Below are 25,067 nucleotides of genomic sequence, written 5' to 3' on the forward strand. Positions count from 1 at the left end.
AAAACAGAAGTATGCTCAGGTGTGCACTACGTGACAGGGAGTAGCAAAAACTGAAGTGGCATAAACAGGCAGAAGAGAGACCAGAAAACCTTGCAGGCCATGCAGAGGACCTTTGTCTCTGCCCTAAAGGCAACAGGAAGCCACCGAAGGTTAAACAAAGAAGTGGAGGAAAAATGTCTAAGATCAAAATTTGTATTTTGAAAAGATGTATCTAGGTACCATGTGGAAAAGGTATTGCAGAGGAAGCAACAGTAGATGCAAGGTAACTCGGTAAGAGGCAATTCTAGTATTTCAGCTGAAATGAGTCTTCCCTAAAATGTGACCAGCAATGAGATTAAATGAAGACACAAAGGCCATGGCCTCTCAGGCCTCTATCTGACCCCCCAGTGGATGTCCACTTTAGTAGGGACTAACATATTTACTTCAAACAATCTTCCAATGTAACAGCACAGGACATTTACTAGACACGGACAGACCAAAAAAGACTAAAAACACAAAAGACAAATGTTCGAAGAAGCATAAACTCATGCATTTTGGAAGGATAATTATCTCATCATTTAAGACCTAGTCCATGGTCAGCTTAGAGAAACCAGGAGATGAAAATGACTTTGTGTGAGACACAGCTAGCAAATTTAAGACATGTTAAATTCGAAGATGCAATTTTCCTAAATTATCACCAATGACTTTAATGAAAAGGAAGCATTAGGAATGTAAAAAGAATCCTAATTAATGAATCTGTTAAGAGTGCTTCTCTAATGTCTTACGTATTTCCTCAAAGAAAGGATTTTTGTAAAATTGATGTTGCAAAGTATCTGCTGAAAAAGAAAGTAACAAAACTATCCTTTTAAACACAGCTTTTGTTTAAAATTGTTTTTCATAATCAGTTCATACTAAACGTAGTGCTTTAAAAACGAAAAAGATAAACACATATTTCCAATGCACATATTTCCACTACAGAGGCTCCAAAGCCATATCTGCAGTATCTAGTTCACAGGGACCCAGTAACTGTAGAATAAATATATTACTTTGTGTCCACTTCTTAACTCTGGCAACTTATTAGCTTCCTTAAACATAAAGTAATTTAAAATCTCAAGTCTCAGAAGAGATAAAGTATTAAGACAAGTTAGAAGACAGTATCTTTCCATTTTTTCCACATTATTTTACTGAAATACAAGTTTGGCATCCATAAATCATCATATATTTCATAAAGCCTAACTCTTGGTCTGAAAAACTAGTTAAAAGTTCTTTAAAATATTTTGGTTATATCAATCCATAAAAATGATTGCAGACTTACTTTCCCAAGCAGATGACTTAACATACTCTTGAATAAGGCTCTTCACATAAGCATTTAAAGATGTCTTGTGAAGTCCAATGGAGCCACACATTGGGGATGGCTTAAAATAGCTTTCATTAACACGTAGCCAGTCACACAGCTGGAAGAGAAAACAGTTATTACTTTATTTTAAAAACCTAACCGAACAAAGGGTTTCTAAACTCCTTAAACCAATTTTATTTCACAATAAACTGAATTTAAATAATTGAATACAAAGTAATAAACCATTTACTAGCATACTTGAGTTCCACAGACAGTAAAAACAAAAAACTGTGCGTATATATGTATGTGTGTGTATATGTATGTTATATATGTGATATGATATATATGTGATACATACATATATGTACTATATGTGTGATGTATGTGTGATATATACGTATATGTGGTGTATATATACATATATATGTGACATAGATACACACACATATATGTGTGTGTGTTTTCTAATCTCCTTCAAAGAATGTATAAACTTCATTAACAGGCAAGAAATTCTAACATACCTTATATAAAATGTACATTTTAATGAGGTAAAGATCTCTATAAAAAATAAAGCATTACATAAAACAAATTACAACCTTCAACTAAAACTTCTTCCAGCTTCACATGCTAAAACAAGAAGTTTTATCGTTGAGAGAAGGTAGAATTTGAAAATTAAGTTATAATCAAAGTTCCTACCCTCCTTACAAGTTTATTTTCTATCATACACGCATATTAAAATACTGTTTATTAATTTAAAAGAGAAACACTGTCCAAGGCCGTCTCCATTACATCTCTTAGAAGGTTTGCAAATAAAAGTCACATAATTTCACGACTCATCTTTGGTCACATGTAATGGTCAAACTTTTGTTTTAAAATCTAAATATGTTCTCAATTTCCTTTTTATAATATCTGTCTTAATAAGCAAATTCAATAACTGAGTTTAAATATGAAGAAAATAATAATGAAATGAGTCTTTCTAAAAAGTAAGCATTTTTGAAAAATTATTTTTTGTGTCCATTAGGGTTATCCAAAGTTTACTACAAGGAGGCAAAGGAAGAATACACCATTCGACCAAAGACGAAACGGATGAATGACTCTGGATGAATGAAGTGGTCAGGACTAAAAGACACCACACAGGTATAATGAGTGAGCAGGTCAATAACACTAGAGGAGGCTGTTCTGTGTAAGTCTTTATCAAGTCGGATAATCTTAAGATATTATCTGTCTAACAGTGAGGTCAGCCGGTATTTATCTTCTAACAGTATACACTTTTCTTTGTATTCCTCTAAAACTGGCCAGACTACGTTTCCTAATTATTACTGTAAAATATGTGAGGCTTTTCAAAGCTTGTATTTCCACAGGCATGATTCTGCTGTACCAAAATTATTTTTGACAACTAAACTCTAATTCATATTTGATATTTTTCTTTCCCTCTATCAAATCTGTCATAAAATTCAGAATATTTTCCCTTCAAAGAGTTTTCATGTCAGACTTATGGTTTAAAATGACATTTAAATGGCAGTCTCTGGGTAGGCAGACTCCCTTGATTCCCCATTAAAATACAAGTCTCAAAAATCTATGTGGACACATAAAGAGAATGAAAGGACAAGCCACAGACTGAGAGAAAATATTTGCAAAACACATATCTGATAAAGGACTGGTATCCAAAGTATTCAAAGAACTTTTAAAGCCTCATCATAAGAAAACAAACAACCTAATTTAAAAATTTGCAAAAGAACTGGACACCTCCCCCAAAGAAGGCATACAGATGGTAAATAGCATATACAAAATGCTCAGTATCATCTATGTTCAGGGAATTGGGAATTAAAACAGTAAGACACCACTATACAGCTATTGGAGGGGCTAAAATCCAGAACACTGACAAACCAAATGCTAAGAGGATGTGGGGCAGTAAGAACTCTCATTCTTTGCTGGTGGGAATGCAAACTAGTACAATTCGAAAGACAGCTTGGCAATTTCTCATAACACTAAACAGAATCTTATCATTCAATCTGGCAACTGTGCTCCTTGGGATTTACCCAAATAAGATGAAAAGTTATGTCCACACAAAAACCTGCACAAAGATGTTTACAGTAGTTTTACTCACAACTGCCAAAACCTGGAAGCAACCAAGGTGTCCCTCAGTAGGTGAATGGATAAATAAACTGTGGTCCATCCAGATAATGAAGTCTTAGTCAGCATTAAAAAAAAAATGAGCTATCAAGCCACGAAAACACAAGAAGGAACCTTAAATGCATATTACTAAGTAGAAGAGCCAATCTGAAAAGGCCATGTCCTGTATAAGTCCAACTATGTGGCATAATGGAAAAGACAAAACTAGAGACAGTAAAAAGATCAGCTGCCAAGGTTTGGGGGAAAGGAGGGATGAACAGGCAGAGCACAGAGAATTTCTGGGGGCAGTGAGACTATTGTGTATGATATGTCTGTCAAAGCCCATGGAATGTACAATGTGAAGAGTGAACCCTAATGTGAACTATGACCTTTAGTTAATAATAGTAATCAATATGGGGGTCATCAATTGTAACAAATGACCCACCTTGATACAAAATGTTAACAATAGGGGAAACTGTATGTAGGGATGGGAAGAGTGGTGTGGGAGTATGTGGAAACTCTCTGTACTTTTTTTTTTTTTTTTTACATTATTACTTTATTTTTAAAATATATTGAGACAGGGTCTCGCTATGTTACCGAGGCTGGTCTCAAATTCCTGAGCTCAAGCGATCTGGTCTCCTGGGCCTCCCAAAGTGCTGGGATTATAGGCATGAGCCACCATGCCTGGTCAGAACTCTCTGCACTTTCTGTTTCATTTTTCTGGAAACCAAACACTGTTTCAAAAAATAAAGTCTATTAATTAAAAAACTATTTAGAGTGAGCTACATAAAAAAAACCATTTCTACAGGTTTAAAAAGACTGAATATCAATGACTTTACATGACTTAACATAATAACTAGATATTTAGCTAATGAGAACACTATGTACAAAAGTTATAGGATACAGTCGAATTTACACTAAAATATATATATACACACACATATATATGTAAGTGCTTTCCAACAAAAAAGAACTGAGATCTGGATTCAGCTATAAACCACCAACTAGAAGCTTCCTGAGGGTAGTCAACGTGTTTCTCTCACTGATCACCGTATTCCCAAACTCAGCACAGTGCGTGGCCTGTGGGAGATGTGCAATACATAGTTCTCAACAAATGACTCCAAGACATCAGGAGACAGGCAAAACAAACCAAAGGAGACTCAAAGATGAAAACAGACACCGATGCATCACAGAACCGAAAAATCAAGGGGAACAGACAAAGAAATCTAACAGCTGGCTCCTTAAAAACAAATAAACAATACAACAGGCAAACGCCTCACCCCTTAAACCAGGGCAAAAAGACATTATTAGTAATAGGAGATATTTACATTTAATATGGGCTAAAGGTAGCCTACAGCATTTTTGCATGAATTTTCTCTTTTAAACCTCACAACTCATACCATACAACAAAATAAATTCCAGCCAGATTACAGTCCACAATTTTAAAGCTATGCCTATTAGCTGCAGTGAATAGGCTTTATTTGAATACCCGAACAAACAAAATTGGACATCTGACCAAATAAAAATAAAATAAATTTCAAAAATATTGTTAGTTTTTTTAGGTGTGATAAGGGCTTATTTTTAAGCCCTTTAAACTCCTTATCTTTTAGCAGTACATACTCAAATACTTACAGATGAAAAGATTTGATAAGATTTGATTCAAAATAATTGGGAGAGGAAGGGAGAGTAGGAGGTCCAGGTCAAAGATGGGCCAGTCAGGTGCGGTGGCTCACGCCTATAATCCCAGCACTTTGGGAGGCCAAGGCAAGCAGATCACAAGGTCAGGAGTTTGAGACCAGCCTGGCCAACATGGTGAAACCCCATCTCTACTAAAAATACAAAAATTAGCTGGACATGGTGGCGGGTGCCTGTAATCCCAGCTACTTGGGAGACTGAGGCAGGAGAATCGTTTGAACCTGGGAGGCAGAGGTTGCAGTGAGCCAAGATCACGCACTCCAGCCTGGGCAACAGGGCGAGACTCTGTCTCAGAAAAAAAAAAAAAAAAAAGACCATATATGGTGGGTGATGGGTACATGAGAGTTCATTATATTCTTCTAAGAATTTTTAAAATTTTTTCAGAGTAAAAAGCTACTGGGAAAAAAACTAAACAAAATCAAAAATCAAAATGAAACTGAAAAGATGCCCGAACTTACAAACTATAAGAGAATGATAAATTATAATTACACTGAAATGCCCTTTCCCATCCTCCAGATTGGTAAAAAATCCTGCTTCACAACAGGCACTATCATACCCTGTGAAATTCCTGCAATGCTATGGTAGGAAATGCTATGCCCCAAAGATACCGAGGTCCTAACCCTGGAACCTGTGAATGTTACTTTATGCAGCAAAAGGAGCTTTGCAGATTAAGTATTCTGAGATGCGGACATTACGCTGGATTATTTGAGGGGGTCCAATGTAATCCTAAGTGTCCTTATAAAAGGAAGGCAGAGGCAGATTTGGCCACAGAAACAGAAGAGAAGAATGTGATATGAAGATGAAACAGAGATCTCAAGAAGCCAGGCTGCTGGTTCTGAAGATGGAGAAAGGACCATGAGCCGAGAAATGCAAGCAATACAGCTCCAGAAGATGAGGAAACGGCCTCGCCCCTACACGGAAGCACAGGCCAGCCAGAATCTTAATTGCAGAGCAGTGAAACGGATTCCAGGCTTCTGGCCTCCAGAACTGTAAGGCAATAAATGTATGTTATTTTAAGCCACCAAGCTGGTGGTAATTTATTACAGCAGCCATATGGAAACTATGGACGGAAATTGGGCAATCCCCAGAAAGATTGCACAGTCACCCAACCTCTGACCACTGATCCCAGTTCTAGGACTCCATTCTGCAGATGTACCTGCCAACTATTCATTTATTGTGGCATTGTCTGTAAAAGCCACAAGATTGGACAACTCAACAGTTCGGCAATGGGAGAAGCTGAATAAACAATGGTACAACCACCAGATGGAATACTATGCAAGCTTTACTTTACAAAATACTATGCAAGCTTTACTTTACAAAAAAGACTAAGAAAGGTCTTTGCCTATGGAGATAAAGAAATCACTATGAATACATATTTTAATGAAAACTTGCAAGGTAGTAAGCAGAGTCTATATCAAAAACACCTTTGTTTAGGGATGGGGTGGGGTAGGATAAGGATCAAGGCAGGATAGAAGAGCAAAACAATAATAAGACACTTCTGACCAATAGTTTTAATCTTCAAATCACGTAAATTCATTACCCATTCAGTGAGCAAAGCTAAAATTTTTTAAAAAGGAACTAAAAAAAAAAAAATTATTTGCAATGGGTATAACAACTTGTCAATGCCCTTTTATTTATTTTTTCATTTGTTTGTTTGTTTTTTGAGACAGAGTCAAAATCCCAAAACAAAATGGGGAAAGGACAATAATAGACAATTCACAAAAGAAATACTACAAAGACATGAAAAATGTTTTTAAAAACTGTCATCAGAATAATGCAAATAAAGTCACCAAATGCTGTGTTTCATCTACCAAAGTGGCAAAGAATTTAACATGCTGATACATTTGGTATTGTATCACTGTAGATAAAGTGGATGTCCACTGTCATACTTTGAAACCTCTCTCAATCTATATCAAGAACCTTAAAAATGTTGAAATATGGCAAAATTCAATTTTATGAACTTATCCTAAAAAACAGGTATAAATGAAAACATATAGGAATAAGTTCCTCCCAATGTTATTTACTTTTTGAGACAGGGTCTCACTCTGTCGTGCACGCTGGAGTGCAGTGGCACAATCTCAGCTCACTGCAACCTCCGCCTCCCGGGTTCAAGCAATTCTCCTGTCTCAGCCTCCCAGGCAGCTGGGACTACAGGAACGCAGCACCATGCCCGGATAATTTTTGCATTTTTACTAGAGACGGGGTTTTGCCATGCTGGCCAGGATGGTCTCGAACTCCTGGACTCAAGTGATCTGCCCACCTCAGCCTCCCAAAGGGCCGGGATCACAGACACGAGCCACTGCGTCCAGCCCAATGTTATTTATAAAAGCAAAAACTTTGAAACAAAGTCCAAGAAAAGGAACTAATTCAATAAATTTTACAAGATATAATCAACTGAATTTTTACATCTTGAAAAATTACCTAGCAACATGTTAAAATGTTCACATATATGTGAATACAAAAAATAAAATTTAAAACAGTTGAATCTATATTTAGAAAGATTGTATGTATTATTGTAAATACACATATACTTATCTATAACGAGAAAGCAAGTAAGATAATACATATATTCACAGAGAAAAAGAATTAAAAACTAAACAAAAAAATATGAATTTAGTTTGATGGTAGGCATTACAGATCATTTCTATTTTCTTTATATGGTTCCACATTTTTTAAATTCTATATAATTAGATGCATCAAGAAAATAAAACTCCATTTTTTAAAGGCCACAATTTGCCCCTTCTTCATTTCTCAAAAACTATATAACCCAGAGGGGACAAAGATCAGAACTCAACCACATACATAACAAATAAGCACTGAATTCAGTCATATAAACTAAATCCCGTGGTTTACAAAAAGAGGGAGGAGGCTGGCCCTGAAGAGTCCTGAGGAAAAGGGTGGCATAGTAAGAGGCCTGGACGCCAGGGATGCAACATCAACAAGACATCATCACAAGGGGCTTCACATGAGGAGGGTCTGAGCTAGAGCCACAGTGGGGCATGGAGAAGAGGAAAGATGTTTATGAGACAGGAGGGTTTCATGATGAATTGGATGCAAAAAGTCAGAACAAACTCAGAATTACCAAAACGTTAAGGACTGGACAACGCCAGGGAGGAAGGAGCCATTCAATGACAGAAAAAAGAGAAAGAGGAGTTTGTGTCACTTACTGTGTTTGAGTCTAACATCATCATTATTCCTAATGCATCTCATCCAGAGTTGAGATCTGCCCACTAGCAAGTAAAGATTTTCTTCTAAATAGGTCTATCTCTACTGCAAACATTTTCCTCTCTCCCACCTCTCCATAAGCATCTTAGCAGAATTAGTTAAGTCCACTCAAAGCAAATATACAATATTTCAAAGTCTCTGTTGACAGATAACAAAGCAATCATTATATTTTATATAAATGGTTACTCAGAAATTCATTAAGAAAATCATTTTTTATAGTTTTCAAAGACTTTATTAAATTATCTTCAATCTCACCTCTGTCCACAATGAAGTTCCTCGTCCTAAGGATTCCTCTTGTCTCAGAGACATGAGAAAAGTTGAGACATCAGAAAGTGACACTTTCTCCTGGGCAGGGCAGGAATGGTTTTAAAAATTACTCATCTTAAAATGTTTAACTGAATAAACTAAAACCACCGTGGAGACAACCAATTAACACTATTTAAAGTAGGTTATCATTAGCTAAATCAAAAGAAAGCAAGTATCATTAGCTAAATCAAAAGAAAGCAAATAAAAAGAAAATATTATTCAACTTTTAACATAAAGATACCATGTTGACTTACAATTGACGTTACTATCTTAAAGATGGTCACAATCTTAAAAAAAAAAAAAAAAAAAACACCATTCTATAAGAAGAAATTACTTTCAATCAAAATGTGAGGCTGACGCCTGTAATCCCAACACATTGGGAGCCCAAGGTGGATGGATCACCTGAGGTCAGGAGTTCAAGACCAGCCGGGCCAACATGGCAAAACCCCATCTCTGCTAAAAATGCAAAGATTAGCTGGACATGGTGGCAGGTGCCCTGTAATCCCAGCTACTTGGGAGGCTGAGGCAGGAGAATCACTTGAACCTGGGAGGCGGAGGTTGCAGTGAGCCAAGAATGCACCACTGCACTCTAGTCTGGGAGACAAGAGCAAAACTCTGTCTCAGGAAAAAAAAAAAGTGATTATTTTCTTTCTTTTTTTTTTTTTTTTTTTTTTTTTTGAGACGGAGTCTTGCTCTGTCGCCCAGGCTGAAGTGCAGTGGCCGGATCTCAGCTCACTGCAAGCTCCGCCTCCCGGGTCTACGCCATTCTCCTGCCTCAGCCTCCCGAGTAGCTGGGACTACAGGCGCCCGCCACCTCGCCCGGCCAGTTTTTTGTATTTTTTTTGTAGAGACGGGGTTTCACCGTGTTAGCCAGGCTGGTCTCGATCTCCTGACCTCGTGATCCGCCCGTCTCGGCCTCCCAAAGTGCTGGGATTACAGGCTTGAGCCACCGCGCCCGGCCTAAAGTGATTATTTTCAATGCCATAAAAATGACCCTGACTAAGAAAACCACCTAGGTCTTTCATTCCCTTAAGGTTGTACATCTTGAATGAAGATACCTTGCTCTATCTAGGTCAGGCACTGGCAAAAACTACTCACGGCCTGTTTTGTAAATAGTTTTGTTGGAACATAGCCAACGCCTGTTTATTTAGTTCAGAAGTTTCAACACAGATCATAAAGCCAGCTGCAAAGCTTAAAAAGTGTTTGCTACCTGGCACTGCACAGAAAGAGTTTGTTGACCCCTGTAGTAAGCAATGTTTATTGACGCTTTGTAAAAAGCACAGAATATGCACCATATATAATCCTTGTATGTCGATACAGGGGAAGATGAGGGGAAAAGTATAAAGGGAACGAGGTACAAGCTCCAAGAATCCTCTCCCAGTGGGCCACCCAGGACACGCCTAGCTCCCCCAGCAACAAGCTGTGACAACACAGTGAAAGTCTGTCTACCAGGGAAGCTCAATAAAGACTCAGTGCCTCGGGCTTTTACTGGGACGTGGTCATGCAGGTACCTTTTGCCTCATACATACTGAAATTCCAGACTCCCAGAAAGAAAGCAGGTTTTCAGCATAAACCACAATGAACAAACACTTTAGATACAATAAGCCACTCTTAGCAGTTAGGATAGTGTAAATCCTCCCAAAATCCAAGGTCCCATTGCCAGCCAGCCAAGGGCCAACCTTACAAGGAGGCCTTTCTTTTTTTTTTTTTTTTTTTTTTGGAGACGGAGCCTTACTCTGTCGCCCAGGCTGCAGTGGCCGGATCTCAGCTCACTGCAAGCTTCGCCTCCCAGGTTTACGCCATTCTCCTGCCTCAGCCTCCCGAGTAGCTGGGACTACAGGCGCCGCCACCTAGCCCGCCTAGTTTTTTGTATTTTTTTAGTAGAGACGGGGTTTCACCGGGTTAGCCAGGATGGTCTCGATCTCCTGACCTTGTGATCCGCCCGTCTCGGCCTCCCAAAGTGCTGGGATTACAGGTTTGAGCCACCGCGCCCGGCCACAAGCAGGCCTTTCTAATGGTAGTATCATAGGTCTGCTATGTTAACTCATTTCTGCACAACCACTCACTAAGAAAGACTTGTAAATGGAAGTAACAAAAGAGAAACTTACCACATCTAGCAAATTCATAGCTGTTTGAAGAAGGTAGCATTGGGCTGCCCCTCTCAGAAGAATCTGATGTGTGATCATAGTGCAATGAATAACATCCCTGACATCGAAACACAAAAAATGAAGTTCCGTATTCCCAAAGACAATTCTGATAATTTGTGATTATCAACAAGTAGATTTATAACATCTACAATTTCTAATGCAGAAAGTCAGCAGAATTTCAAAGCTGTTATTTCCCATTATGGCCTCTATTAGAGCTCAATTTTACTATGAAACAAGTCTCTTTTAAAAATAAGACTACAGGCCAGGCGCAGTGGCTCACACCTGTAATCCCAGCACTTTGAGAGGCTGAGACAGGCAGGTCACCTGAGGTCAGGAGTTTGAGACCAGCCTAGCCAACATGGTGAAACCCCGTCTCTACTAAAAATACAAAAATTAGCTGGGAGTAATGGTGCACACCTGTAATCCCAGCTACTTAGGAGGCGAAGGCACGAGAATTGCTTGAACCCAGAAGGCAGAGATTGCAGTGAGCTGAGATCATGCCACTGCACTCCAACCTGGGTGACAGAGCGAGACTCCAGCTCAAAAAAACAAAAAAAAACTATAAATGAAGATGCTTTTAAAGAAGTTTATATTTACTGAAATACTTTTTCTTTTTTTCATCTCCTCAAATTCCTTTTTACCAACATTTTTGAAATACTTTCTATTAAATATTATTGTTTGATATTTTATCTTTAGTTTTCTACCTACAAATGTAATTAAAAAAAAAAAAAAAACTTACTGGTCTTATTTAAAGAGGTCAAAATTCAACAGCATATATCATCAGTATACATTTAAACTAGTAATTTGTAAAACAAAGTAAGTTCAACTATATGAATAACATATTTTTTTCTTATGTAAAATTAAGAGCTCAAACATCCCAATGCCAATATTAACTATTTCCATTTACTGTAGATTAAAACAGAGGGAAAAATATATACATTGATGGAAAGTCATGGCAAATAACCATACAAGTACATATCCAGAGTAAATTACCTGAGAGCAAGAAGCCCATCTATACCCAGGGCCTTATACTTTGGGACATTTGCCAAAGCCTTAGATAGAAATAAAATGGGAACAGCACACCAATGCCTACTTGTCATCTTCCGAATAAACTTCAATAGGAAGTTACCTGAAAGAAAAAGTTTTAAATTATTATTGTTGCCAATAAGCAGATGAAAAGAAGCTCAATACCATTAGGTATTAGGGAAATACAAGTGAAAACCACAGTGACGCTCCACTTCCCACACACTAGGATGGTTATAATCTAAAGGACAGACAATAATCAGAGTTGGGAGGATGTGGAGAACCCAGAACCCCACACAATGCTGGAGGGAATGTAAAACGGTGCAGCCACTGTGGAAAACAGTACGGCAGTTCCTCCAAAACTTAAACAGACTGACCACATGATCCAGCAATTCCACTTCTAGGTATATACCCAAGATAACTGAAAATGTGTTCATACAGAAACTTGTACATGAACATTCATAACAGCATTACTCAGATAGTCAAAAGTGAAAACAATCCAAATGTCTACCAATGAAATGAATGAACAAAATGTGAAATATCTATACAGTGAAATACTATTCAGCTACAAAAAGGAATGCAATGCTGATACATGCCACAACATGGATAAACCTTGAAAACACTATGCTAAGTGAAAGAAGCCAGACATAAAAAGCCACGTATTGTATGATTCCACTGACATGAAATGCTGAGAATACGCAAATCTATACAGACAAAGAGGATTAGTGGCTGCCAGGAACTATGGGTAGAGGAGAATGAGAAGTGACTATTTATACGCCTGGGGCTTCTTTTTGAGGGTGATCAAAATATTCAGGAATTAGACAGTGGTAATGGCTGTACAACTTTGTGAATACACTAAACACCACTGAATGAAATGGTTTAAAAGAGTGAATTCTATCTCAATAAAGCCGTTGTAAAAGAAAGTTAATTTCATTTCTATTTTAGTAAGATAAGTATTCTACTATACTATAGGAATTCTGATACCCAAGATAAGTATTCTACTATACTATAGGAATTCTGATACCCATGGAGCTATATTTTTTTTAAAGGTAATTTTTTCTTTTCTTTTCTTTTCTTTTTTGAGACAGAGTCTCACTCTGCTGCCCAGGCTTGAGTGCAGTGGCTCGATCTTGGCTCACTGTAACCTCCACCTCCCGAGATCAAGCAATTCTCCTGCCTCAGCCTCCGGAGTAGCTGGGATTACGGGCATGTGCCACCATACCCAGCTAATTTTTGTATTTTTAGTGGAGATGGGGTTGGGCCATGTTGGCCAGCTGGTCTCACTGATCTCAGGTGATCTGCCCACCTCAGCCTCCCAAAGTACTGAGATTACAGACGTGAGCCACCACACCTGGCCGGTAAAAGATAAACTGTTTATGATTAGAAGCCATTCTTCTATTTGAGATGTTAAGGAAAAACAGGATAGGAAGTATTGATGGTTAGTGGCCTCTAGTATCTGCAAACAGTAACATCTTTCTCATAGGCTGTTTCTTGACTACCTTGTATTTAATTACTATCATTTACATTTCCATTTTGAGATATAAAGGGATAGTGCTTCATTCTGTCCTCTCTGCTAATGTGTGATTTGTTAAAGACCCTCAGTTAGTGAAAATGTCTGTTTTCTCACATAGTTGTAGAATGACTTTTAAGAAATCCTCAGAAGCTCCTAAAAGGACATTATGTGTATTTTCTATCTTTTGAAATACCTAGTATGAAAGACATTCCAAATACACAGAAGATATTCACTGGAAACATGACTGAAAAATGACTAAGTAACTGTGAATGAAAGTTTTAATTGCTCTTTTTGAACTCCTGGCCTCAATTTTTCTTTCTTCCATTTGCACTAATTAAATCCAGTAAATCTCATCTTTTGCCTAACACTTCACTCATGACACTGGGAAGATGGCAATGGCCAAGTTTCCATTTCGCATTGACTCAACACATTTACCAAGCATCTGTGATATGCCTGGTCCTGGACCACAAACACCTGGCTCTCAAATTCTGGGAAGCCCTGACCGACATCAGTTCACTCACATGTGCTACTGACATGCAAGGCAGCCACGTGGCTGACAAATTCATCCCCATGTGGCTGCAGCTCAGATGCTTAATTAAACTCCTGAAATCTACCAAACTAACGAATGACTCTAGGCTGGGTGTGGTGGCTCATGCCTGTAATCCCAGCACTTTGGGAGGCCGAGGCGGGCAGATCACGAGGTCAAAAGATCGAGACCATACTGGCCAACATGGTAAAACCCTGTCTCTACTAACAATACAAAAATTAGCTGGGTGTGGTGGCGCACGCCTGTAGTCCCAGCTACTCGGGAGGCTGAGGCAGGAGAATCACTCGAACCCAGGAGGCAGAGGTTGCAATGAGCTGAGATCACGCCACCGCACTCCAGCCTAACAACAGAGCACGACTCCATCTCAAATAAAAAAAAGAGAGAACGACTCTAATAGTTATCTTCCCCATCTTTCCCATTAACTCATTTTTTTAAAGAAAAAGTAATCAAAACAATCAATTTTCTATAAATTTAAAGTCATGATATACAGACCATATTTTCCCTTTTTTCTGACGTTTGAATAGACATTACCGCTGGCCATCTTGTCATCCTATTTGCCAGATTAAATACAAAAGAAAAAAAATAGGTATTCTAGGCTCACTTTATAAATCACAAAGGTGGGAGTAACACAAGGACTCACAAAGCAGAGTAGGTCCTGCTGCTGCTCAGCAAACAAAAATTACACGGCTTTTGTGCTCTGCTTTCCCACCTACCTCATTAGAATGAACCTGAAGAATGGGGATGGCTCTAGGACAAGGTCTTACATAATAAAACAAGTGCTTTTTTGTTTTGTTTTGTTTTGTTTTTGAGACAGTCTTGCTCTGTCACCCAGGCTAGAGTACGGTGGCACAATCTCGACTTACTGCAACCGCCGCCTCCTGAGTTCAAGTGATTCTCCTGCCTCAGCCTCCCAAGTAGCTGGGATTACAGGTACACACCATCATGCCCGGATAATTTTTGTATTTTTAGAAGAGACGGAGTTTCGCTGTGTTGGCAGGTTGGTCTCAAACTCCTGATCTCAGGTGATCTGCCTGCCTCAGCCTCCCAAAGTGCTGGGATTCCAGGCGGGAGCCATTGCACCTGGCTTATTTTTTCTTTCTTAACTTCCTAAGTTAATACCTATAAAGGGACAACTTGCCACAATGAGTATTCTGTTTACTACTTTTTCCTAAAACCAGGTTCCCTATTTCTTGAATATATTTTACTAATTCTTGAAACTGAATAGTAGACAATTAGAAAAGATGGCTAAATTGCAGCACACCTTCTAAAATTACCTCCATGCTACTCATGCCAATACTGGTAATATGTCATACACAATGACTAAAGTGTGAACTCAAAAAAGATACTGTATAATTCTGAGAAAATATGCATATCCTGGAAAAGGAAACCATTTTGAAAATATTTATTATAATAGTTGATGGTGCTTATAACCAATTTGCTAAAAACAAAATTGTAAGCTAATGCATTATAAAAAAACCCTTTACTGACACATACTCTTTATGTCTCCTGGAAGAAGAGAAATATACGTGACTAAAAACTTCTGTAATTTCAGTCCCAATGGAGAACAGCTTCCTATCGGCTGGCCTGGGGACCTACAAACAGAGATGGGGGAAAACAAATATTTAACATTTATTTACAAGTGATTACACTGAAATTAGCCTAAATGGACCATGGCCCAAAAGTCTTTCAACAATAAAACAATCAGACAGTCTTATTTTTCTGAACCTGCATTTCATTTTTCAGTAAAATTCTGAGAATCCTTCTGATTATAGAAACATCAGGACCTTGTAGGAAAATGGACGTGAGATAATAACCTACTACACTGAGGATTTCCTTTTTATGACATTTTCCCTTCCACATATATAAATCTTGCTAAATAGTATCATAAAAAATAAGAGCCGGAAATGATAATTTTTAAATTATATTTTATTGTTCCCAACATGTAATCCAATGACTTTAAATCTTTACGTCTAAAATAAAAGAAGTAACATTCATAACAAAGACATATATTAGTAATAAATTACTTTTGCGGAGCATCTAATTGTTAACATCTACTAAAGTCACATTTTTTCTGCTATATGTTTCTTCCAGGAACATTATCTGCTAATCGAACACATTAGAGGGCTAGAAAACTGAAGGCATTTCATAATAAATGTGTTTGTCAACTCTTAGAAAACACCAAGATTTTTTCATTGGTTTTACTGCTCTCCAGCTGTCTAATTGCTACAGAAAACTATTCAATAGTAATGAGTTATTTGAAAACTAAAAATAATTGGCAAATCAAGTGTTGCTATGCTCTTTCAATATTATTAAACAGGACTAAATATTAATATAATGTGGCACAGACTAAAAATGTTTCAAGAAATTGGCTGGTGGGGGGATGTAGCTCTGTTTCAAGATGCAACTATAAATTTAGTTAATATTAGAAAGACAATTTCAAGAGCAGAGGAGATTTCTGAAGATGAGAATTCAAGAGTCATAAATGATGCTCAAAAAAATGAGGCTAAGGTACAATCCTGACAAACTTCTCACTGTCAACCTTTTCAAAACATAACTGTGGCCTGTAAGTAGAGACAGGATGAATAACAGCAGCCACTGCCGGATATGGAAAGGAAAAGGTTAGAATGAACCCTGCAGTACTGAACTGAAACTGGACGTCCTGGTGTGAATTCATGGTTCTTAATACGGATGGATGGATGGACGCACAGACAGGCACTGGAAAAGATATAAATAAGTAAGTCTGGTCAGCAGACAAAGCTAAGAAAGATGCACACACAGGGAGATGCAACGATCAAGCAAATGCAGTAAAATATTAACATTTGAGGAATATGGATGAACGGGAAATGAGAATTCTTTGGATTATTCTCAAGACTGTTCTGTAAGTGTGAAACTAAGTTAAAAGAAAAAGGAAAATAAGTTTAAAGCATTAGTTAGCCAAAGTCATTACAACTTCCAAGAGGGCAGAAAGCAGCAATAGGGAGAAGAAAGTGAGCTACAGAAGAGTTTCCAACAGCCCAAGAATAGAGGAGCTCAAGGCAGAAAAAAGGAAACAAGAAAAAAGAAAGGAGAAACACTTGGTGCAAATCAGAATGCAAGAATAACAAATAGGAAAAGGACCACACGATAAGAAAAACTTGACTGTCTATTCAGCAACATACCGTATGTGCCAAATGCATTAAACAATCTGGTCAGGTCTCCTGACATGAAAATGTATCAAATACATCATAACATAATGTCTCTTTACCTGCTATACAGAGAGCTCTCTGAAAGTGCATCCATTAAGGGTCCAATAATAAACTAAAAAAAAAGACACATAATTGAAACTTAGTTGTAAATGCAATTTTGAAGTCAGCTTCCCTGACCGAACATCCTACACAGGCTTACAGAAGACCTGCTATAAGCAAAGCTGATCCCTTATGCTGCAGGCTAAATTTACTGATGGTCCTGGAGGGGAAGCTTAATTCTACCAGAAAAACAAAGTAAGTACAGAATTTTCCCACCTGATTAAAATGTATGCCACACTAAGAAGAGAGTTCATGTGTCGGGTAAAGAAAGAAGGAAGGAATCCAAAGAAGAAACATATGCTAGAAAATAAAGGTAATGACAGAAAAACCAAAAAGATACTCAAGAGAAAACTGAAGCCCCTATGCCTAGAGAATAAAGAGGAAAAAATTATACTCAAAAAATTACTATTAGATACTGGTGAGAAAAGCAAGCTTACATGAAGTACACAAATAATAGAATGTAGAAACATGATGCATCTCAATACACCATAGCACATATTAAAACAATGAGAAAAAACTGACTTAGGCTGGGTGTGGTGGCTTACACTTGTAATCCTAGCACTTGGAGGCTGAGGCCAGGAGTTTGAGACCAGCCTGGCCAACATGGCAAAACCCTGTCTCTACTAAAATTACAAAACTGAGCCAGGCATGGTGGCGTGCACCTGTAGTCCCACCTACTTGGGAGGCTGAGGCATAAGAATCCCTTAATTCCGTGAGGCAGAGGTTGCAGTGAGTCGAGATCATATCACTGCACTCCAGCCTGGGCAACAGAGTGAGACTCTGTCTCAAAAAAAAAAAAAAAATTGTATCACCATCTGAGAAATAAATTCAATCATTCTTTAAAAAAAAAAAGAAGCAGCAGCAGCCAGGCACAATGGTTCACGCCTGTAATCCCAGCATTTTGGGAGGCCAAGGCAGGTGGATCACTTGAGCTCAGGAGTTCGATACCAGCCTAGCCAACATGGCAGAACCCCGTCTCTACTAAAAATACAAAAATTAGCCAGGTGTGATGGTGCCCACCTGTAATCCCAACTACTTGGGAGGCTGAGGCAGGAGGATCACTTGAACCTGGGAAGCAGAGGCTGCAGAGAGCTGAGATGACGCCACTGCACTCCAGCCTGGGCGACAGGCGTGAGACTCCATCTCAAAAAGAAAAGAAAAGAAAAGAAAAAACCTATTGAAAGAAAAACAAGAAAAAAATTGACTTCTGTCACCTCTAAATGAGAGGCAGATTACTCTACCTAAGGAGGTCATCATGGAACTCATATGGCACCGTAATATAAAACTTAAAATCACAGCTCTAACTCCCACCGTCTCTGCCTCGTGTAGTTCCTGACAAATGGAAGTACAGATTCTAATAAATATTGCTCAGAAGGCAATCTCTATTTCATAAAGTAGACAACAGCAATTCATTGAGTCAGAACTGGAGAAGTAGCATCGCTAAACGAGTAACAGTCATCAGTGGCTCAGAACTGTGAGAACAGCATCACCTGAAAGCTTCTATACCAGTTTTCATACGGTGAAAACTTGACTTATGCTTATGATTCTTGACTTACGCTGGTCTGAATATTGATAATATAGAACTACTTTTTCACAACGGTAATAATGCAGGCAGTTCTACCTTTTGGCTTGTTGAGAAACAACATAAGCTTTTTTCCAAATAGGAAAGCTGGGTTTAGAGAAATATGATTTGTTGGATGCAAATCAACAAAATGTTACTTGCTGATATAGAACCCTAGTGTATTTTTACCTCTCACTTTTCAACAATGGGAGGAAGGAAGGGGATAGGCTGTCATTACCTCAGAAAATTCTGGTGAAAATGGAAGAATCTTTGTTTCATACAGCTCCAAAAAATGGATAACACCTTCTTTGGTCAGGATTTTGTTTTCACTTTCAAACATTCTTTTATAAATACACATATGCCAGGATGGGTGAAAGAGCCAACATCCTGTGGAAATAAACATCTAATGTTGACATCTGCTTCTGTCTTTGTTTCACCATCAAGACTACATACTCATAAATAAATACATGTACAGACAAACACAATAACTTCATTATAACACTACAAAAAAGTTTTTGTTACTGTTTTTTGAGAGACAGGTTCTCACTACGTCACCCAGACTACAGTGCAGTTGCAAAATTCTAGCTCACTGCAACCTCAAACTCCAGGGTTCAAGCGATCCTCATGCCTCAGCTTCCTGAGCAGTTTCCTAGTAGGACTACAGGTACGCAACACCATGCCCAGACAATTTTTAAAATATTTTTTAGAAACGTGCTCTCAGAATGTCCCCCAAGCTGGACTTGAACTCCTGAGTTCAAGTGATCCTCCATCCTCCGCCTGCCAAAGCACTGGGATTACAGGTAGGAGCCACTGCACCCAGCCTGTTTTTAGTCACATATGAGTATGTTAACCAAAATAATTTTGGTATTCAGTATTCCGTATTCAGGCAGCTTCATTTTGAAAAACTCTAAATGGGCCAGGCACAGTGGCTCGTGCCTGTAATCCCAGCACTTTGGGAGGCCGAGGCAGGTGGATCACATGAGGCCAGGAGTTCAAAACCAGCCTGGCCAACATGGCAAAACTCCATCTCTATTAAAAACACAGAAATCAGCCGGGCGTGGTGGTAAATGCCTGTAATCCCAGCTACTGGGGCAGGGGGGTGGTTAGGGGCTGAGACACGAGAATCACTTGAACCCTTGAACTTGGGAGGCAGAGGTTTGAAAAAATAAGAAAGACTGTAAATAAATGCTATAACTGCTACAGTGTACAAAAATTAAATATTACCCCACGCATGCAGGTTAGAACTTCAGATTTGGAATAGTTTCAACCAATTCTTCTCTTATCCCACTTCAATCCATTTTTCACACAGAAATATGAAATTGTCACGCCTCTGCTTAAAATCCTTCAACATCTCCTCATTGTTCTTAGAATAAAGTCCAAACAAGGCATGAACTGACCCTGACTGCCACTCCAACCTCATCCCCCGCTCCACACACCAACTCTGCTACAGCCTCACTGGTCCTTCTGTTCTGCCTCCTACAGCTGCTCCCATCTCAGGGTTTGCACCCCAGGTGGTGCCTCCTCAGCGTGGACTCTTAGCTTAGATGTCATCATAAGACAGGCCTTCCCTGACTACCCCACTCACCCATTAGTCCATTTCATCAGCTCCTTGTCTGTTCCCCTCATATACCTTACAATCAAAACTATTTTTTCATGGAAAACACAAAAGTCAGGTGAAAAATACTACATCGCTCTCACCATTTTACCACCAGTAATTACTAGGTTGGTGCAAAAGTCATTGCGGTTTTTGCCATTTTAAAAAAAAATGACAAAAACTGCAATGACATTCACACCAACCTAATAGCATGTACTGGACACTAAGTAAATATTTATTCAGTAAATATATAAATGAGTGAGCAAATAAAAAACATGGAATAAATATCTTAGAGATATTTTTCTAACTCTTTTGAAATATCTTTAATTATATTAGAGAAAAATACTCAGCATTTTTAACTCATGACATTCTATAAATAAATTAATCCATTATTTGTAATTTACACCAAGATGCCTGTTCAACTCTTTGGCAAAGGTAATTTTTCAAAATCAGTCACTGCTATTTGATTTAGTTTGCCAAGAGCTGTGGGCAAAATGTGGTAATAAGAGCATCGTTTTAATGGTAAATGCCTAAGTGAAGTCACAAGATTCAATTAAATTCTAGCCCCAGGTGCAACTATAGATGCTTATGGTCTGTGAAAAAATCCCAGTGTATCAGAAAACAACTACAGCAATCAGCTGAATAAAGCTCAATTCCTAAGGGGTCAAACGATTAAAGTTGTAATTATCTAGAGTAGGCACTAAAAACCATTTACCTAGGTTAATTCTCACGTGTAAACACAATAATGGCGCATTTTATCATTCATATGAACACAGGCCAAAACACTATTGGGCTGCATTTAGCTATTTCATTACTCTAAACTTAATTTTATTAAGATACATTTAGGAAGCTCCAGCTTCACTGTGTATCTCCTAAAAAGCTCTCATAGTGATCAAGGGCTTATAAACAGTATTTGAAATTATATCCCGGAATTTTCTTTTCCTAAGAAGTACAAGATACAGAACAATAACTGAAAACTTAAGACAAGTAACTCTAACAAACACTGGAAAAGATATACTAAGTGAATAAGAATGGGAAGCAGTTAAAAAGATATATTCATACCAAAGAGTGATTGCCAGGCGCCGTGGCTCATGCCTGTAATCCCAGCACTTTGCGAGGCCGAGGCAGGTGGATCACCTGAGCTCGGGAGTTTGAGACCAGCCTGACCGACATGGCGAAACCCCATCTCTACTAAAAATACAAAAATTAGCCAGGTGTGGTGGCGCATGCCTGTCATCTCAGCTGCTCGGGAGGCTGAGGCAAAAAAATTGCTTGAACCTGGGAGGCAGAGGTTGCAGTGAGCCGAGATGATCCCACTGCACTCCAGCCTGGGCAACAGAGCAAGACTCCACATCTCAAAAAAAAAAAGAGCAATTATTAAAACCACAAACTATGTCATCATTGAAACCCTATCGACGAGTCCTTATCTTTTAAAGAAATGTGCTAAAATATTCACAGATAAAATGATAGGACATCTAGGGATGTGCTTCAAAACCATTTAGTGAGAAGGGCACAAGAAAGGCTACACAGGAGAGACTAAGCAAGGCTGGCCATGAGAGGATCATTATTAAAGAGAGTGGTAGGTGTGTCACACACGCTCTTCTCCTTCTATAAATGTTTGAAATTTTCCATCATCAATACTTTAAAAAATTAACCATATCTCTAAATTATAGAAAATTCTGTGGCTATTTTAAATTGTTTTTTTTGTTTTTTTTGTTTTTTTGAGACAGAGTCTTGCTCTGTCGTCAGGTTGGAGTGCAGTGGCGCGATCTCGGCTCACTGCAACCTCCGCCTCCTGGATTCAAGGGATTCTCCTGCCTCAGCCTCTCGAGTAGCTGGGACTACAGGCACACACCACCATGCCCGGCTAATTTTTGTATTTTTAGTAGAGATGGAGTTTCACTACGTTGGCCAGGTTGGTCTTGAACTCCTGACCTCAGGTGATCCACCCACTTCTGCCTCTCAAAGTGCTGGGATTACAGGCATACGCCACCATGCCTGGCCCAAAATTGTGTTCTTAAAGACAATTTAAGGATATGAGTAGATGGATATAGTTATTATGCTAAGTGAGATAAACATGAACAACATGATCCAGGTATATATCTGGAATGGTAACAGCTGTTATCTCTTGGTGGCAGCATTACAAGATGTACACTTTGGTTACAGTTTTTCAAAATTCTCTACAACAAACAGGAATTAGTTATAAAATCGGGGGAAAACCATAAATGTTATTAAAAATATAAAAATAATTGTTACCATTTTCCTCTGACACCGCATATTCAAACAGATTGTTTAGCTTTGGTAAAACTGGCTTTATAACATGTATCTAAAAATAAGAGCAAAAATATCATATGAAATGAAAATGCATCTTGAAAAATATCAGGCAATTTTCATCTCTTTATTTAACAATAGCTCTTCTTATAAAACGTATGTAGAAAGAGCCTGATTTATCCGGTTTTTCAAACAATAGTATGATTCAGGTATGTAAGACTGAGTATGGCAAAGCTAATGAATATCACCACATTATAGCTACGTTAAAGTCTGCCATTTATATAGTGATCATCACAAATCATGTCATAGAATTCTCAACTGTCCTGGGAGACAGGTAGGACTGCCAATACTAAGATATTGCAAAGAGAAAAAAAAACTGAAATGTCTTCTCCATTACTCAAGTTGTTCATGGCAGCACACACTTAGAAGGGCCAATTTGGAGTTCCATGTTCTTAATACCATGTAGCCAAAGTTGCTGACACGTTTGTTTGAGAATTTACATATCCTTCATAATACGGATAAATTTGGGTTTCTAAATAATGGGGGTTTTATGGATCTACTGATTAAAGAAAACCATAAAAGTTAATTTGAATTTAGAAATGCTTTTTCTTTATTCCTCCTCCTTGCATCTATATACATTTAGCATATATAAGTAATTATTTACTTAAAGTCCACAAACAAGATTTGGTGCACGTTTGGACCGACACCTCGCAATGACTCCACAGATGGCTGGCACCTCTGTGGTCCCCAACTTGCAGAATGGAAACCATGGTTCTCAAACCCATGAGTTCCCAGAACAGCAGCATACGTATCAGCTGGGAACGTGTAAAAATCTCAAAGTCCTGGCCAGGTGCAGTGGCTCACACCTGTAATCCCAGCACTCTGGGAGGCCGAGGTGGGTGGATTACTTGAGGTCAGGAGTTCGAGACCAGCCTGGCCAACATGGTGAAATCCCGTCTCTACTAAAAATACAAAAATTACCCAGTGTCGTGGCTGTAGTCCCAGCTACTTGGGAGGCCGAGGTAGGAGAATCACTTGAACCCAGGAGGCGGATGTTGCAGTGAGCTGAGATCATGCGACTGCACCCCAGCCTGGGCGAGAGCGCAAAACTCTGTCTCAAAAAAAAAAAAAAACTCAAAGTCCCAGGCCCCACCCCAACCTACTGAACCAGAAAGTCTGAGGATAGGGCATGGCAATTTACACTTTGTAACAAGCCATTTGGGTGATACTGATAGTGATAAATGTTAAAGTTTTAGAATGGCAAGGGAAGATCAAATTTTTGAATAATTTAAGTCAACTGAAAGTATTCTTTAACTTACTGAAACAAGTTACACTCTAAGTTGCATTTATGCCAGAAAACAAAGTATACTTGGATTCTATCATCACCAGCTATATCTGAGTTGGTCTTTTTGCATTGCTTTTAATGAATGTTTTTAAAAAAGAAAAATTGTTATCTACTGTAGGATTTGCTAAAATAGAAAAACACTTACCTGATTTCCTTCTAAAGTCTCCATAATTAAAATATAATTTTCCCAAAACTTTAGAAGTTCATCTTTTTTCTTCTCAGACCACCAAAACAGACTTGGGCCTGATATGGTTTAAAAAAGAAAATTAGTTCTTCCTTTTGCAAATTTCATAAGTTTCTCAATGACAGCAGTTCTTAAGATAATACTACTATTACCAAATATATTCTCTAATAATGGAGATGCTCCTGTATCAGAGCCTGGGTAACGGGCTTGGGAATTTGAGGGAGATTTTTTTTTTTTGAACACTATGATTACTGTTTTGGAGTTCTGGGTAAAAATGGCAGATTTGCACATATAAACTCTACTCTCTCTCCCTAAGAATCTCACTATAACAGTAAAGGATTTTTCAAGGGCAAAACCCCAAAAGAATGGAGGACACGGGTAGCAGACAACAGCAGTAAAATACAGAATGTGAAAATCAGATGAAAGCCAAGTTGACTCAAGTCATGAGAATTTTAAGTTGAGGGAAAGCCAGGAAACAATTTGATTTACACTGCAAAATCCCCCTGAACCAAAGGAAGTGGTTGCAAAAGTTACTTCTGGTAAGTGGAGTGAAAAGTGAGGCTAAACTAAAGAGGATGTGTTCAGTGTTTAAGAAACAGTCACATCCCCAGGCCCCTTTCCTATGTCCTAAACAGGAAAAAGACTAGAACTGCTTTTCTGGAGAAGGTAAAATAGTGGGTCTCCAAATTGGGAGGCGCAGGACACAGCAGACATTAGTCCTACTGACAAAGGGGATTCAGCAAACATGTGTGCACCCTGCATGCTGAGACTCCTCTCTACCTGTCCCCTCAGGTCCCAGAATACTGGCCAGGCCCTCACTACGCATCAGACAACCAGAAGATGTTCTCTGCAGAATCTGGCCAGCCCAGGAGGAAAGACCTGAAAATACATCCGAGATTCCCTAGTGAAATGGCTTGGCCAAATCACCTTACGGTGAAGTTCAGT

At 38.5% G+C, this 25,067-nt stretch overlaps 1 protein-coding gene across 5 annotated transcripts in view; it reads right to left on the reverse strand.

The window, feature by feature from the left end:
- Window positions 1-25,067, reverse strand: part of TARBP1 (tRNA guanosine 2 -O-methyltransferase TARBP1) — an 84,481-nt gene that overhangs the window by 53,759 nt on the left and 5,655 nt on the right. For all 5 annotated transcript variants that reach the window (XR_012091309.1, XM_007989828.3, XM_007989824.3 and 2 more), the window contains exons 2-10: window positions 24,084-24,181; window positions 22,579-22,648; window positions 18,967-19,115; window positions 17,128-17,180; window positions 15,378-15,475; window positions 11,794-11,929; window positions 10,762-10,858; window positions 8,603-8,692; window positions 1,295-1,433 (exon numbers count right to left, since the gene is read on the reverse strand). Coding sequence is in view for 4 of the 5 variants with exons in the window: in XM_007989828.3 (XP_007988019.3) it covers window positions 1,295-1,433; window positions 8,603-8,692; window positions 10,762-10,858; window positions 11,794-11,929; window positions 15,378-15,475; window positions 17,128-17,180; window positions 18,967-19,115; window positions 22,579-22,648; window positions 24,084-24,181 (930 nt within the window). In the remaining variant the exon portion in view is untranslated. The remainder of the gene's footprint in view (window positions 1-1,294; window positions 1,434-8,602; window positions 8,693-10,761; window positions 10,859-11,793; window positions 11,930-15,377; window positions 15,476-17,127; window positions 17,181-18,966; window positions 19,116-22,578; window positions 22,649-24,083; window positions 24,182-25,067) is intronic.

This window comes from Chlorocebus sabaeus, chromosome 25 (genome assembly GCF_047675955.1).
Source record: "Chlorocebus sabaeus isolate Y175 chromosome 25, mChlSab1.0.hap1, whole genome shotgun sequence".
NCBI lineage: Eukaryota > Metazoa > Chordata > Mammalia > Primates > Cercopithecidae > Chlorocebus > Chlorocebus sabaeus.